Source organism: Etheostoma cragini, chromosome 2, assembly GCF_013103735.1.
Source record: "Etheostoma cragini isolate CJK2018 chromosome 2, CSU_Ecrag_1.0, whole genome shotgun sequence".
Classification (NCBI taxonomy): domain Eukaryota; kingdom Metazoa; phylum Chordata; class Actinopteri; order Perciformes; family Percidae; genus Etheostoma; species Etheostoma cragini.
The window spans coordinates 3249881-3266873 of NC_048408.1; the positions used below are offsets into that span (position 1 = coordinate 3249881).

The 16993-nt window shown below is 40.0% G+C and overlaps 1 protein-coding gene across 3 annotated transcripts in view; it reads right to left on the bottom strand.

Moving 5' to 3' along the window:
- Positions 1-16993, bottom strand: part of LOC117952226 (teneurin-3-like) — a 242888-nt gene that overhangs the window by 56607 nt on the left and 169288 nt on the right. For all 3 annotated transcript variants that reach the window (XM_034884389.1, XM_034884382.1, XM_034884373.1), the window contains 6 exons: positions 15695-15814; positions 13349-13481; positions 12869-12997; positions 9975-10106; positions 9379-9514; positions 5810-5953 (listed from right to left, as the gene is read on the bottom strand). In XM_034884389.1, the coding sequence (XP_034740280.1) occupies positions 5810-5953; positions 9379-9514; positions 9975-10106; positions 12869-12997; positions 13349-13481; positions 15695-15814 (794 nt within the window). The remainder of the gene's footprint in view (positions 1-5809; positions 5954-9378; positions 9515-9974; positions 10107-12868; positions 12998-13348; positions 13482-15694; positions 15815-16993) is intronic.

A 16993-nucleotide genomic window follows, 5' to 3' on the forward strand; every position in this document is an offset into this window, starting at 1 on the left:
AATGTGAATGAGTGGTGAAAAGAGAAAAAGGGAGGGATGCACTCATTCTTCAAAGTGCACACATCAAAGAGGAACCTCCTGTGGTGAGCTGAGCTGAATTATTAAAACTCTGCTGCCATCTTGGAAACCATTCCACATTATGCTTCATCCATACATCCCTACATCCATCCACACACCCATCCATCCATACATACATCTCTATTGACCAATTTTACAATTTAAAAGTTCTTCAAACCCAGCATGACATATTGCTATTGGCCCTAAAATCCTGTATCAGTTGGTTCTCTTCCCATCTCTATATCCCTTTCCTTATCCTTCTGTCTATCCTCCTCTCCTTCTTTCATCTCTCCCTCCATTAGTAGGTGTTGATTGATCAACCAAGGCCAAGCCAGCAGGCTTCCCCCCCCCTGCTGTGCTGTGCTCTACACACTCAACCAACTATTTGCCTGAAAGTATGGTTTGGGAACTGTAACGCTACAGATAGAAAGGCGCTGAGCAGAGTGGTGAGGATGGCTGAGCGGACTATTGGGACTACTCTGTCCACCATTCAGGAGCTGGCCCAGAAAAGATGCCTGTCAAATGCAAAGAGCATCATCAAGGACCCACCTCCCCGCTGGCAGGAGGTACCGCAGTCTGAGAGCAAGGACCGCAAGGTTCAACAACAGCTTCTTCCCCACTGCTGTCAGACTGTTGAACAGTCCAACAATCTGACTATTCATGTACAAAATGATCTGTTTGGAATGCAACTTATTCTCTACCGCACTATTCCACTTTAAATACGGATATTTATACTTTATAGTATTTCCAACTGTATGGATCTAGTATCTAGATATTAGTTTTTTTTAGACGCTATATATATTTATATTTATAACTCTATATGCTCTGCAAACCCAAATAGGCATTTACTTATTTTAATTCATAAAAATAATAACTCGACTTTTCCACGGTGTTTCTAATTGTTTCTGTGCTGTATTCTTTAAGCTGTGAACTTCGCACGGAATTTCGTACTAAAGTTTACTGTGGTATAAAGAAATCTTGAATCTTGAATCTTGAATGTGTGTGTAGTGATACAGATAACGAGAGATAGCGAGATAGAGAGAGAGTGTCTTTATCACTTCATGTTTATGTTATGTGTATGTTTATGTTTATGCTGTAATTTATGTTGTGCCAGTCATCATCAATTTCCTTTTATTTATACTGTATGTTCTGCTTTGGCAATGTCTTGTCATGCCAATAAAGCTCTTAAAATTGAAAAATTGAATAGAGAAAGAGAGAAAGAGCGAGAGAGAGAGCAAGAGAGAGAGAGACAGGGAGGGTGAGCAAAGCTCTGTAGAAAGAGAAAGGAGCTAAGGATTCTCCTGCTGTGTTAAAAGAGAGCTTTCTCACATGGCTTTCTAGATGAATATGTGTATGTGTGTGTGTGTGTGTGTGTGTGAGAGTACACTTGACCTTGATCTTAAAACTCTCTATTGCAGAACCAAAATGCTTACATTCCTAACACATTCATGAAGGGATCCCTGGCATATTCATCAAATCTCACAGACCAAGCACCAAGAAGATTAGACTGATTTGGTTCATACCTACCATAGAAGAAGATGTAAAATCAGGTGTAGTCACCGACTGGTTAACCTGGCAACTATTCATTATACATATGAATATAAACTCATAGGGGAAAGTTTTAGATTTAAATATTGAGACAAAAGATTATGTTAAGCTTTATGCTATAAGCTGCATATTGTAGGGTGCATTTGGCTCATGTGGACACATGCTACTGAAGTGAGGTACTGAGGAGGTAGGACCTCCACGGTTCTCTGTTCAACCTCTAATCTCTATTTCCAATGAAATATTTGACTAAGAGAAACCAGATCACACCAGGTAAGACATGCTTCTTGCGACAAGAGGTCACAAGTTGATGTTGCTTTTTATAAAGGAACCATAAACAAAAAAGAAATGAGTAGATTCCCTTTTGTTACAGGAAACTAAACTAACTAAACTTCACTCTCAAAAAGATATAATCTTCTGACACTAGGAGAAGAAGCCTGGCTCATGTGAAGCCAAGGCTGACCTTTAGTTATTATAATAAATGGCTCAGTCTCTGCATACCTTTCAGCATGGGTGAGCGAAATGCATTGAAACTTAGAGGGAGCAGGCATGATATTGAGTGTGTTACTGGCAGAAAACTTCCAGGTTACTTTGAAAAAAAATGTATACCTGATTAGAGAGTAATTAGATGTAAGGCAAGTGTAGATACACTGCTGATGTGATAGGTTGTATTTTCTTTTTTAGTGGATATAATTTGATGTAGTGTAATTATTCATCCTTTTTTTTGAACTTCTTTTTAGTTTGTTCGTAGGTATAAAAACTCAACTAAAAACACATAAATGTGAGATTTGTGTCATGAAAATGGATGGGAAAAAAACTAACAAACGTAAAGTTGGCTAAAGTCCAGTTGTTTTGATTCAATGTCCTGAAAACAAGCAACACATTCTCATGTTCTCTGGGGCGAAGCAGGAAGCCGTAGAACACCCTGACTGTAGCTGAGCAGCTTAGAGTGTCTGAATAATAGAGTGCAGCGCTTTACCGGGCAGTTTCACACTCCCCAAGTCTCTCTCTGTCTCTCTCTCTCTCTCTCTCTCACACACACACACACACACACACACACACACACACACACACACACACACACACACACACACACACACACACACACACACACGGAAGCAGACCCTCTGCCCCCCAAAAAACTCCAGACACACACTCTCTCTCTTTCATCCAGCCTTATCTCAGTTGTTCAGCAGTGCTCACTACACAGTACTCAGAGATCACACAACACTGGGTGTGTGTTAAGTTGTGGACATCCAGTTTCTAAATCCAGTGTGTGTCTCTTTTCCTACATTTTTCTCTTTCCTCTATTCATGTGTTTTCAGGAAAATACATGTTTGTGTAAGCCAATTCATTAGTTTAGGTTGTTCAAGAATCAGCACTGAATGCATGACAACAATGAAACCCCTGTCAGACGTCAACACTCACTGTACAGGCATGATACTGTATGTCCACATCCATTACACATCGTCTGATCCACATTATTAACAGAGCTACGAGACAAACTACAAAGATAGCACAGCACGAGTGTTTGATGGTCTCCCTCCCCCTCTCTCTTTCAAACATACACAGACAAGACAAGATTATTCTATGTCTATATGGTGTGTTTTAATCCCGAAAGGCTAAACACACATTGTGCACACACATTGTCCCTTCAAGATACAAAATCACACCCACAGAGACCTGTACGTATATAGACCAAATAAAACACAAATCACACCTGCATTTCACACACACACACACACACACACACACACAAACACACAATCGGGTGACAAGGTGTTGAAAGCCCAAGAGGACTGCAGGGAGAGAGATGAATAGCAATGTGATGGATGGGGTGACATATAGAGGACAGCAAGGAATGGAGGAGGAGGAGGAGGAGGAGGAGGAGGAGACAGAGGAGGAAGAGGAGGAGTTTATAAAGTCAAAGCTGCAAAATATGTTTTCTAAATATATGAACCAGTTGTTGAAAGGGAGACTAGACAGCAGCGACAACACTGGAGTAACAGAAACGCATCCTGTACAAGCCAGCTGATTATACCAACAAGACTGTGTATTTATACACAGAAAGGTCTGGATGTATACTGTGCTGTCTGCTTCATATTCATGTTGCTTTATTTTTTTACTATTTATTTAGTAAATTAATTTGTTTTTTTTTTAAACACTTTTAATAACATCACTAACACATTTTGTAATCATTTTTTTTTTTTTTACAATTTAATTTAAACTCTTCTATTGATCCCCAATAGGAAAATTACAATTGTACATTACATTTGTTAGAACACACTACATGCTGGCCTGAAATACACACACATACACGCACACACACGCGCACAAATGCACAAGCACACACACATACGCACACACAGACACACACAGGCACACAGACATGCATAGGTCCTATACATGCACTGATGGACAGATGTCAGAGTGAGGGGGGTGCGGCTGCGGGACAGGCACCCTGAGTGGAGAGCCACAGGAGGAAGTTAGACCAAGAGGTTTTTATTAAAGACTGACTTGTAAGAACTGACCTGAGAGCAGTGTTATGAAGCCACTGCATAACATCTGGTTGCTGAGCTTCTATGTAACAATCAAGGAGCCTTTGTGGAAATGTATTCCTCGGTCACATTTGATCCTTTTTTATATCATAAATATAGGTTTCTTTCAACCAAATTGCCCCAAAATAACATTGACGTAAGTTGTATTTCGCAGGTAAAAATCAATGATTACTTCCATTAAATCTTGAACTTTGGGTGTTTTATTCTTATTTAAGCATTTAAAAAAAGTTCAAAACAGCATTCTGACTAAACTTTGACATTAACCAGTCTGTGATTCACTTGATATCCATTGAGCTATCTTTTGAACTATTATTCAAAATAATTCATAGTTAATAGCTAAAATGCAGTAGCCAATTAGCATAGCTAATTTCAGAGTCGTATACTTAATGTGTACTGACCATGGAAAAAAATTAAAAAGCGTTGAAAAAAGTGACAAAAGCATTTCCAAAAGCTATCAAAAGCATTGAAGAAAGCTACAAAAACGTTGGGTAAAATAGAAAAAAAAATGTTTTCAAAAAACAATTTCAATTTTGTCTCAGAAGGACAAGTTCATTGTTGAAGTGAAGAAAAGACAAGGGTAAAAGATCCTGGCTACTAACTCTCTAACTTATTGTCACTCACTAATATTTGCATAAATTATGAAAACAAAGATTTTCCCTTTTTTTTACATTATGTCTTATACTGTTAAGAAAAGAAAGCTAAACCAAATAGTGAAAAGAGTTTCTAGCTTTAAGTAAGTCATTACTCTTTCATTATTATCAAGTGGTACATTGGTACATTGCAGAATGTTGGAGTAGTGTCAAGAATCCAGAGAGCCGGTTTTTCCTAGTCTGGTATACTTTCAAGCTGGAATATAATAATATAATAATAATAATAATAATAAAAATATTTAGTCACCATATATCAACCCTTAGGTTTTATTGCATTATCTTAATAAAATAACAGTCTGTAGGGAAATAAATAAAATAATTAAGGTAGATAAGAACACAAGAACAAGCAAAGAGAGGAGACATAACAAGAAGAGAGAATGAAGAGAAGAGAAATGCATAAAGTATGACTATATGAGAAAAGGGAAAGAGAGAGAGAGAGAGAGAGAGAGAGAGAGAGAGAGAGAGAGAGAGAGAGAGAGAAAGAGAGAGAGAGATGAAAGGCTGGCAAAAATACCACTGGGCAGTTGGAACAAACCCAAGACGCCAACAAGGAACTCACACTCACGTGCAAACACACACACACACACACACACACACACACACACACACACACACACACACTCCTAATTTCTATAAAATCCGCTCCGTCGACCAAAGACTACATGACAAAAACTGCTTTGACAAGAGATAAAGATTCTTTTAAACTGCAATTAACTTTGTCTTATTCTTCGACAGATAATTAGCCAGTTAATGATGTGACATGAGAGAGAGAGAGAGAGAGAGAGAGAGCGAAAGAGAGAAAGAACGTATGTGTTTTGTATTGTTTTGTATGCACCTCAGCTGATATAAACTTTGAATTAAAATATTAGTGTAGGTAAATTAAGAAATATTTTTGCGGTTTTATGTTTTATCTTCTTGCAGTGTGCACGTGTGCATGTGAAGATGTAGTTGCAGTATGATAGTGCATGTTATGGTTCTTTGTCCTGTGATGGCACCTACCATTTTGTACATCCAGGATGTGATGTTTATCCAGTGTCCATCCGCCCATGTTGGAAGCATCCAGCTCGTAGCCTTGCAGAGTGGCCGTTCTCTTCTCCCACAGGATCAGGTCCAGGCAGGACTCGTATTCAAACCCCACCGACACTATTAGACACACACAGCCAAGGCCAGTTAGTCCACTCTTCCCTTCCACTGTGCTTGTGTTCAGACCAAACCAAATGGGAAAGTTGCTGTGATTCAGACCAGAGCAAACGAAAACAGAGTTAACCTCTGTGTAAGGTACACTTTTACATCAAGGATGGGACACCTGTCAAATCAACGCAAGCACACACATTGTGAGTGCTCTGCCAAGCGCATTTTCTGCTATAACCATTGTGTGAACTGGCAGCCACTGGAGTTGTGTGTGTAGTAAATTTAGAAAGACCAAAGATCTCCAGGGTAAAGAGAGAAGGAAAAGGCAGTAAAAGAGGGGAGGGATGAATGTTTGTAAATCTGCCACACAGAACTATATACTATATTTTGCAGTAATACAGAGGTGAGAGTACAAACATGTACACCAAATTAGCTGTGTAAGAATGTCATCATAGGTGAATTGGTTACTACATATAAACTGGGTAATTAAGCGGCACTGATAACAGAATTAGCATATATCACATTAGCCAGTAATGAGTTGATGGGTTGATGAGTTGAAAGGCTGGTGTTCTGTCCTTAAATAAGTTCACTGAGGCAACGCATGAAGTTCACTGATGTGTACAAAGTCAATGGGAAGACGCAGGTGCGCGCCAACAGAGGAAACTGTGCAGTTGCCCTCTGATGAGTACAACATTAACATTTGTGTCCCAGCTCTGATGTTAACAGTTGCCAGACATGGACCCAAAAAAAATGACTGTGGTTAGGCTACCTTAATATAGCTTATAAGCACCAATTTCAGAAGTGTTACAAAACAAAGCAGTAAATCGTCTTTATGTTCCACCCATGAAGCTGGGCTGCCATAAGTAATAACTCACAGAGGAGTATGTCTGCTGGACTTGTCCCTCATAAAGGTGGCAGAGAGGGGTTAGCATACCCATTATGTGCAAGCCATTTCCCTGTCACAGCCTTTCTGCAGAACCTAGTTGAACTTAGCTGGAGCTGTGTGCAGCTTTGTGCCAAGTATCAGTTGTCATACTTTGATACTGAGTGCAGACCAGAGTCATTTTGTGTTCAATTGGTGCAATTTATTATTGTATACAGTTCACTTTCTCTCCATCAGTGTCATATGATTCCCAAAGTGTCTTGTTTCCTCTACCGCTGGGTTACAGTTAAAATGATTGGGTAACATAATAATTCAGACATATTCTCCTGATTTCCCTGTAAAATTGAAGCCAGAAATATCAAAATTAATTAAAGTCATATTGTCTACAGTTAGTCATCTGTCTACAGTAAATGGAAACACAACCAAGAAAAATATTTTAGTAAATGACGGATCCACAAACGCAAAGACAAATGCCAACATCTGTTTTAACAACATCACCAGCAGTTAGGAAAGACTTCAATCCCCGACCTCATCACCAAGCCAGCATAACAGTGTGATATTCCTCCTTTTTACATGTGTCCACAGCAAGGGTGTTGAAATTAATCATGGCATCTGTGCATCGTGATGTGGACCTGGAAGACTGTGCATCGATGCAGTAACAGACCATAATCGATTATTGCCTACTGATGTTGCTTGTTGATTTTTTAGTTTTTGCCTTTTGTCAGCGGTCTGCGGACTGCTACATTCACAAAGTGTCTTTTCCGAGAGCAGATACAGTAAAAAGGTGGGTTCATATACAGTATGTCTATATTTTATTACATTGTTACACAGCTCTGTTTACACTTTATTCTAGTAGATAGTTTTTTATTTATTTAATATTTTTTAATTGCTTTGGCAATATTTACCATGTTAATGAAGCACCTAGTGAATTGAATTGCTTTGCTATCAGTGCAACAGAACCATGCAATATTTATTTTATATTTATTTTTGCCGCTCGCCCCATGTTACTCCCCCCCACACAGTTTGGAACCACTGCTATACACAATGCCAGCTACTTGGTTATGGCATACCATGTATACCTGCCTGCATTTTACACTCGGCTGTTATATGCTGGAGTGTCTCAGGGCAATACCACCAACAGAAGAATATAAACAGTATATCTTGAAAGCGTCTTGTCATGGATGTTCCTTTGGCTGCCAGCCTTAATTTCCATCCTGATATACTGTATTGCCTCCACTGCTCATGTGCTTCATTGCATCTTGCAGCATTAACTTTCCGACAACACAAACATCAGATGCTTCAAATGAATGCCTGGGAAGTTTACAATGGCTTAGTGGTATAGTAGTCACCCGCCAATCTCCCATGTTGAAGTGTCCTTCTGCACCATCAGAGTCTAAATGCGTGTGAGTGATTATCTGATGAGCAGGTGGCAGTGTATGAATATGTGTGAATGGTGAATGGTTCCTGTATGAAGTAAAAGCGCTCTGAGTAGTCGATAACACTAGACAAGCGCTATATAAATACAGTCCATTTCATATTTACATTATCCTAGGAGGTCCAGGGATTCAAACCAGTGACCGTCTGGTCACATTACCACTCAACCTCCTGGCATGTGCCCCCGTTCTTTCATATAAAAAACAGCACAAAGCGAATTAATTGCAAAATCGTTAGGGAAACCACAGTTTTTATTGCATTTACATTCTGCGCTGTAAATGCAAATCTGAGTTAAAGAACTCTTTTTCACACGGACGTGTTGTGGTTCAAACATTACAGCAATTTAGCTTGGTTTCCCATCACCTTTAGGATTGAAATGTTCACTCTCGACATAGAAGGCATTACATGGTCAGGCCCCTCTGTGCTTACATCGTTTTTTATAGCCCCAAGCTTCAGTTTCTCAGAGCAAGAACCTCTGGCTGCTCCATGGTTCAGGGTCACTGACAGAGAAATTCATTTTTATAAGTCTTTTATTCCATATTTCTCTGTAGTAATGTCTTAAAATATTATGACTTTCATTTATAGCTTTCATGATTATTATATTCATACCTTGATTTTACTATATTTTATAATCTTAAATGCACATTTAACAATACTGCTTTTCTTTCAAACTGTGTCTATGTTTTCTTTAAGTCGCTGCAGCCTAACCAAGAGGCAATAAATGTCTCGCTGTGGTATGTTATAGAGATAACCAGTGTCTTAGATTCGAAGTCAGTCAGAGGAGGCAGAGTGCAGGCCTGCACTTTGCCCTGGTTCTTTTAAGTAGTCATAAACCAAATAACAGATGTCCTCTCTTTGTTATCTCTATGTGTCTGACTTTCAATAAAGCAAGAAAACTGCAGAGGATTCTCCGGAGTTCTCGAAAATTCATGCTGCAGATAGGTGGCTATTCTGATTCTCCCCTCTTGCAATTGTCTTTTAACTACACATTTGCCGTCTGCGTCTCGTTTCTTGCTTGATCGTGTTTATTTAGTAAGTTAAAGTGTTATGAACCTGACAGTCACATTTTTAAAAAGGTTTGTTATTTCCTGTTTAGCTTTGCTAAAAGCTGCAAACTCACCAACTGCCTCAGATAGTCCATAGACGCGTTGGCCATAGGCGTCTGTCTTGTCCCAGATAAAGGTGTAGGATAGATTTGGCTGGGCAGGGAACCATTTCTGGAAAAGGCGACCCACCACCGCCACCATCAGGTGAACCTGGAGAAACAACACCAGACACAAAGGTCACATAATCGTAGTTCAGGTTAGGGTTTCACTAATCACGCATTGCCTGACCTTCCTCCACAGCATTCTGGGATGGGAGAAAAAAATGCTCTGGTTTATTAGCATTTCTTTAAACAAATCACAACCGTCTTGGGCGACGCTAAGAGCCACTGTGTCACTGCTAAATATATTTGTGAAGGAACATGTTCAAAAGTAGTTTTAGTCAGGCAACAGAAAAACTCAGATTGGAGAGATAGTCTAACTAGCTGTCTGGATTTACCCTGCAGAGATCTGAGGAGCAGGTAACAATAGTCCTTGGAAATCCACACGAGTTTAGAATATAGAATAGAACACAAAGAAAGCGGAATGTAATGGACATAGAGAGTGACGTCCGGCAAATTTTCTTGCGCCACCTGAGCAATATATATATATATTGTCATGTAACATATCTCACCTTCATCAGGTTAAAAGGTATGGATGACTGTGTCATGGCAACTTTGAGGACCGGTTTGTATCCCGCAGCTCTGGAGCTCAGGTAGATGAGATTTAGATCGCTGCCTGGTATTGAGGTTTCTTCTTGTAAAACCTGCAGAGGGATAAAATAACATAGAAAGCACATCAGCACCTGACACCATTTCACTGCCTCGAGTGGTATCTGAAGCATGGTATTTGTAAGGAATGGACTGCTAATTGGCACAGAGCTTTACTTGACCGCTGGCAGTGTTTGCAGTGAGAATGCTTGGAAGAGATGAAACCATCTGGCGCCATGACAGGTGGGCATTTTTAAGACCATGGCTACAATCCAGTGACATTTATGGGCTGGAGCTGGGTGATATATTTGCATCTTTAAGCATTGATGTATTGGCTTTAAAAAAACTTTTTGTCTAATCAAAACCATAAAGAGACCCCTAATATCCCCCTTTAAATTTACTTTGAAGAAAACATACAAGCAGTAGTTGAATTTATCCAAAATACGTGCCAGTAACCTAATTCAGCAGTTGCAAGACACAATAAGCGCATGTGTCTTGGGTGTATCCATATCAGATCAAATCATTAAATGGTCCACTATTTAATGATTTGATCTAAAGACCCAGTTTCGATCGTTGCAGTGTCTGAAATGTGGGTATGAAACAAAGGACAATTCCATGTGGGGGTGCTGATTTTACATAGAATTGCTTGGTTTTCCCCAATAAATCAGTTTTTGGTATATCAGCCTATTAATAATACTGTTATTAGCAATACAGAGTAAGGGTGGACAAAAATGTCCATTGACCACCCTACATGTCTTTATTACCCATAGAGATGGTGGCTTTAACTAATGTGCAGTCCTGTAATGCCAAGGAAGTTAGTTCTATGAACACAAAAGTGACAATTGGTGGCAACCTTTCCTCACAGCAACACAGTCCTGTGTTCAAGTGCTTGTACTGCATTTTAATTTCTAATTTGTTTCCCCTGGTGCTCTGCCCTTCTTTCCCAGAGACAAGCGCATTGGAATTGTGCCTTAAAAAATTTATATCTGTCACGTAAAATTTCACGTGACAGATATAAACTGATTGTTTGAGGGTTTGCTTGCTTAACTGAAGGTATAAATTGCAACACTTGATTTAAACAGTTAGATCAATTTAGATGTCTTATATGTACAAAAGAGTCAGAGGTTGAGAAGATAAGTAAGACCTCTGATGGAGAGGTGTACTCAAAAAAAAAGGAGATTGGGAAACATAGCTCCTCAGGGAATAATCCATCTAGACTGTTCCTGTGTTATATTTTTTCAACTGCACTATTGCCTTTTCATTAGCTGAGCATTTAGTGTTCATTACAGATCCATTACATCCCCTTTAAGACTGCTCTTTTCCCTGCCCTCCTCGCTAATGGACTCAGCTCTACCAAAAGCTAAGTAGCAGCTTTCCATTCATTTGATCCACACACACACACACAAACACACACACACACACACACACACACACAGACACACCACACACACACACACACACACACACACAAACACACACACTCACGACACGCTTTCCTCTGTGCACACTCTTTCCCTATATCACAGATAGTCAGGCACATGCTCACATGCTTGTCAAATAAAACATAATAATGGGGCTCTGGTTCAGGGTTGTAAAAATATAAAAACACACATTGAGTTCTGTCATCTGTTTCATTTCCTCTGCAGACTGTTTAAAGCAATGTGACAATAAAAAAAACACACAAATGTGCTATTAGGCATTTGGAAAATTAGAGGCAGGACACCGGGTGGGGCTCAGTGTGTGTGTGTGTGTGTGTGTGTGTGTGTGTGTGTGTGTGTGTGTGTGTGCGCGCGCACCACCACAGAGCCACAGTTCCTCAGCTGTGGTAATGATGTGTGTGTGTGTGTGTGTGTGTTCCTGTTTTTTTCTTTCTATCCCTATTTGTCTGTCCAGGAGCAAACCTGTTACTGTGTTGTGTGTTAGCAGTTTCTTTGACAGTTTGCCTTCATAGCAAAAGAGAATAAACAACTAAGATTATATTTATTTTTCTTTTTTAAAACACTAAACTAAATGTAGAATTCTTATACTGGACTAAAATGTCAATATTTGGACCAGAATCAATCAACAACACTGCTAATTGTCCACATACATTGGTTTACAGCTGAAAACGGTGGTCAAGGGGTTCAGTTACTCTTCAAGAACTTGTGCAAAATGAGCATTACGTAAAAAGATCTAAAGCGTTGTCCAAAGGACATAAACATTGCCATGATGTAGTTCAGCTGCTAGTTTTTCGTCATGCCAGTAGAAATGAGATAGAAAAATGTGAGATAGACATTTTTATATCGTTTAAAAGATTTATACTGTGAAATTGCCCAGATTGTCAACAATACATATGTATTGTGTATATGTGTTGTTGATAAGTTGAAGTCTCGAGGACCCACAAGATCTCGTAAATTCATGTAGAATAGAACCACAAAACAACACCAGTTTGTTCCCATCCAGAGGAGTAGAGGGGAAACAACTCTGTGCTGTTTTCAAGGTGTAGTGCAGGAAATTATGATCCGCAGTGAGCACGCTCTAATTCTTTTTAGCAGCCGTTCCGCAGTCAGTTGAAATACACACATTGATTTTAATGGAAACCTAATTGCTCAGACGCTGTTCTGGAGCGGATCCGCAGCCGTTACGCATCCTGTGGAAATTGGGGGTTAGCGCTGTCAGCACTGTAGCCATATTTGGAAATCCCAGCCCATACTTTGAATGTCGTGAAAAGCCTCTTTAAATTTCCATTACAATACTGTCCATTGACCATTACGATCGAAATCTTATTTTTATTAATAGTATACATATTGGCCTGGGATTTTTGATTTTGATTTTTTACCTCTGTTTCAGGTATGATGGGTCCATCCTCGGTTGAAGCTTTGTAAAACGTAGACAGAGGAGAGGCAACAATGACCGGACTGGGTCTGATGAAACCACTCAGGTCACAGCTAGGAATGTCATTCTCCTCCTGAAACAGCCAGACATAACGTGTGCCAGTTAGTCGTTTCATTCACTGATCAATTCACTGAGACAATGAGTCCATTAGTCACTCACTTAGCCTGTCACTGTGAGTCTGATAGCGCATATGTCATGAAAAAGAATAGGAATGTCATCCTGCTCCACGTAGTAATCAAATCATTGTGTCAGTAACAAATTCAACGACTGCGTGATCAGTCAGTGGACAAGGTCAAAAATTCAAAAGACGAAAGCTTCAAGATGGCATTAAAAGCAACAGGTGTAGTTACTGTCAGGCAGACATCAGTCCATGGCCCCGTGATGACAGACACATATCTAGACAGACAGCATTGACACCGCTCACCTTCTTCATAACCATTGTGTCCATCACATAGAAGACGTTCCATGGCACCCACACAGTTCTGTACTGAGTGAGGAACGGAGCACGCTCAAAACTCAATGTTAAGGATGCCCCGCCATTGGCCAGGAGATCGAACCTGCAGCACGTCAAAACAAACATGCAAACAATATGTACTGTAAGTGCTAGTTTGTATACTGATGATGCAAATCATTCATTTGGTTATCTTCATGGCACGTATCATGCATAAATATATGAAATTCACCAAAAAAGAAAAATTACAGTTAACCTTCTTTGTTGTTGTGTTGGTTTAAATATCTATTTATTTATTTACTCACAGCTTTATTTATAAATTACATTTAAGTTCTGCAACTGCTGCAAAACAATTTACATTTGGATTTATGATGGTCTATCTTATTTTATTCATATGTTGAGTGTGTGACTTTGCATGTCTATTTGTTCTCTGTTTCTGTGTTTGTGTATGTGTGTGTGTGTGTGTGTGTGTGTGTGTATGTGTGTGTGTGTTTGTGTGTGTGTGTGTGTGTGTGTGTGTGTGTTCTGCAGTGATTGATGCATTCTTTTGAATTCAATGCATTTACAATGCAAGTCTTATTCACACCTCTTCAGCTGAAGTGCTTTAGATTGAAGATAAAGCCTGGGGTGGATAGGAGGGAAGGACTAGATGTGGTTTAACTGATCTCCCTTCGTTTTGAAATGAACTGGCTTTTCATCAAATGTTTTATGCAAGTATCTGTCAAGTATAACACTTGAAATGATAAAGGTGCCTGCAGATGACAAGGTAGTACAAGCTGTAAACCATACTTTGGTTGTTCATTTAGGTATTGTTTGGTTTGCCCACAAACACAATGAAATATGTCAGTGTTGTATAAGCTGCTCAGAAATGTCATCACTTGGCATGTCAGTGGTACTGTGGGCTACTTATTAGTTTGATTTAGTTCCACGGGACATGGATGGAAAGAGAAGAGTGCCAGTGTAGCAGGGATATAAGAACCGTGTTGTGTTACAAGTGTCTTGTTTTCTCTGTTTTTAAAGCAGATTTATGGTTATGGTTTCCTTCCATAATGGACATTGGAAAGAGTGAGGCCCACTGATTCCAGTATTCTGCGCATTTAGTTTGTGACAATGGGAAAGAGGGGTACAATTTGTGCTACAAACTGTGTCCAATGTTCATTTAGTCACTACATTGAAACAGGTCCAGGATCCTTTATTGAGGCAGTGGCTTTACCTCACCTGTGGGACCAGAGGAACTGCACTGAAAGGGGAGGAATCAAACACTAACTAACCTGATGTTGGAAAGTAGTTGGAAAGTAGTTATTTCATTATGTAGTTTTAATAAATATGCATATCGGTGTTGAGTAAGGAAATTAAATTCTAGTGCATAATTACATTCAAGTTTAACAATTACTTATTTAAGAGCAATAAGGACAAAGTGACATTTTTTTCTATTTATTTATTTTACTTATTTTAGAACATGTTGTTGGCTGTGGTTTGTTTTCCTCCGGTTGTTAGATTTAGTTTTGTTTCCTGGTCTTTTAACAGTTTCCCTCTTGATTGGATCTCTCAGGAAAGAAGTGTGAGAGAGTGGGAGTAGAGGAGTGTTATTATAGCGCTTGGCTAGTGTTTAACTGGATGCCCCGTATGCACAGCTGATTTCCTCATTTAACCTAGCTAGGCAGACCTAACAGTTGGTTACTGCACTGATCAGGAGCAGCGCTCCTAAATCCCGGGAACAGCCGTCTATTTTTAGACTTCCTGCTGCCAGCCGCAGCCCCGGGCACCCTGCTGTTCTCGCGAGATTTGTGTTGGGTCCCAGAGGATTGGCGGGAGTCCAATCTCAATGCAGTTCTCTAGTCTAGACCACACTCTATGAGTAACAGAAAGCCAACAATTGGCCCCCAAGACCATGCAACAGCGGCAAGGAAAAACTCCCTTTCACAGGCATATACCTCAGCAGTATAGAATCAAAATGATTCAATATAGTTCTTTAGTGAGGGAATAAAGTGTTGGACAGCTGGTTTTAGGTTTGTCAAATAATTCATATTTCCTAGTTTCATAATTAATGCCTGCTACAGATTTGCAATCAGAATACGCTACATTATATTTTTCGCACAGGTCATCTAATTTTTCATCGTCAGGTGCCCTGTTATTCTCAGGCAGCTCTCACACACATTGTTCCATTAATTCCATTTGCCAAGTTAATTCTGTTAGTTAAGAAGGCATATCTACTGTCCATTGATAAATAAAGGCTCGCGTGAAATAACATAAGATACATCTCATACAAACAGGCTGCAAATATTGTATATGCATATAAATAAATAAACAAGTACACACATGCCATCCTCGCGTGTTACAGTGTTTCCGTGTTCAGCATAGTCGACAAATGTCACGTTGACTCCAATCAGAGGTGTCCCGTCCGCTGTCAACACCTGACCTCGAATTATGGACACCAAGCTGGAGAGAGAGAGAGGGAGAGATATGGTAGATAGAGGAGGGGCACGTGGTGGCACCGGGCCTTGAATATGATTGCACCCCCCATGGTGCCCTCCCACCAGGGGGGTGCAATGTATGTTGTTCTAAACTTAATTAATTGGTAAAGCTGCACTGTGCATCACTTAGAATAGAAGCCACCTTATATTTACTGTAATGAATTGAACAAATTACCCCCTATCTTCGACCCGAGTCCCTGTGGTTCAGCAAAACAAGTGCTGGAAAACTGTGTTGGGCCAAACATACAGTAATACCCTCACTCACTTCCACACAGAGAGACCCTAGTGCCTTTCTTATCATCAGAGTGCAGGGAGGCATCACTTGAAACAACAACTGTGGTAACTGCTGAGTTGTGGGAGCGGGGGAGCACTGTAGTGGGACACTGCTGTTACTACAGCTCTCACAGCACGCCTGCACATCCTCGCCACACTACACTGCAGTTTTACACCAGTGCTTTCAGGAGCCACATTCATGTGAACTTGATGATGTTGTCTATTGGAGTTAATCCTTTTCTTCTCATTATTATGTAATCTTTTGTAGCCTAATCTTCATGTTTAGAAATAAAGCAACACATTGGGAAAACATCCAGTCTAGAGATAAATGTGGATGCACTCATCCTTGCATTTACCAGCCACTGATAAACAACTGTCAGCTACAGCCAGCTGTTGTGACACATAAATTAGAGTACTAGCAGTGATAACATGACCCAGACTACACAGCGTTAGCTCTTGTCCCAAATCATCAGCAAGGTAAAAAAAACAGGACCCCCACACAACCAACCCCCACACAGCAGGAAACACAACCAACAGTTTCCTGCTGTTTGAGTACTGCACAAATTAAGGAGGGATATTATTAAGCTTAGTGTTAGCAACGAGATCGAGATCGTTGAAAATTGTGCATGGACAGTTGTGCTTCAACATGTGTGCGTACACTATTGGCCACTGTTTGTCTCCCAGTCCAAGTCTGTGTGTTTGTCACACAGACTTCTGTTTAGCACACACAAAAGGAAATTAAAACATAATTTCTTCGTATTCTAAAGTGTAATAGTGCCACCCTTTAACCATACGCAGACGCAGACGCAGACGCACACACACACACACACACACACACACACACACACACACACACACACACACACACACA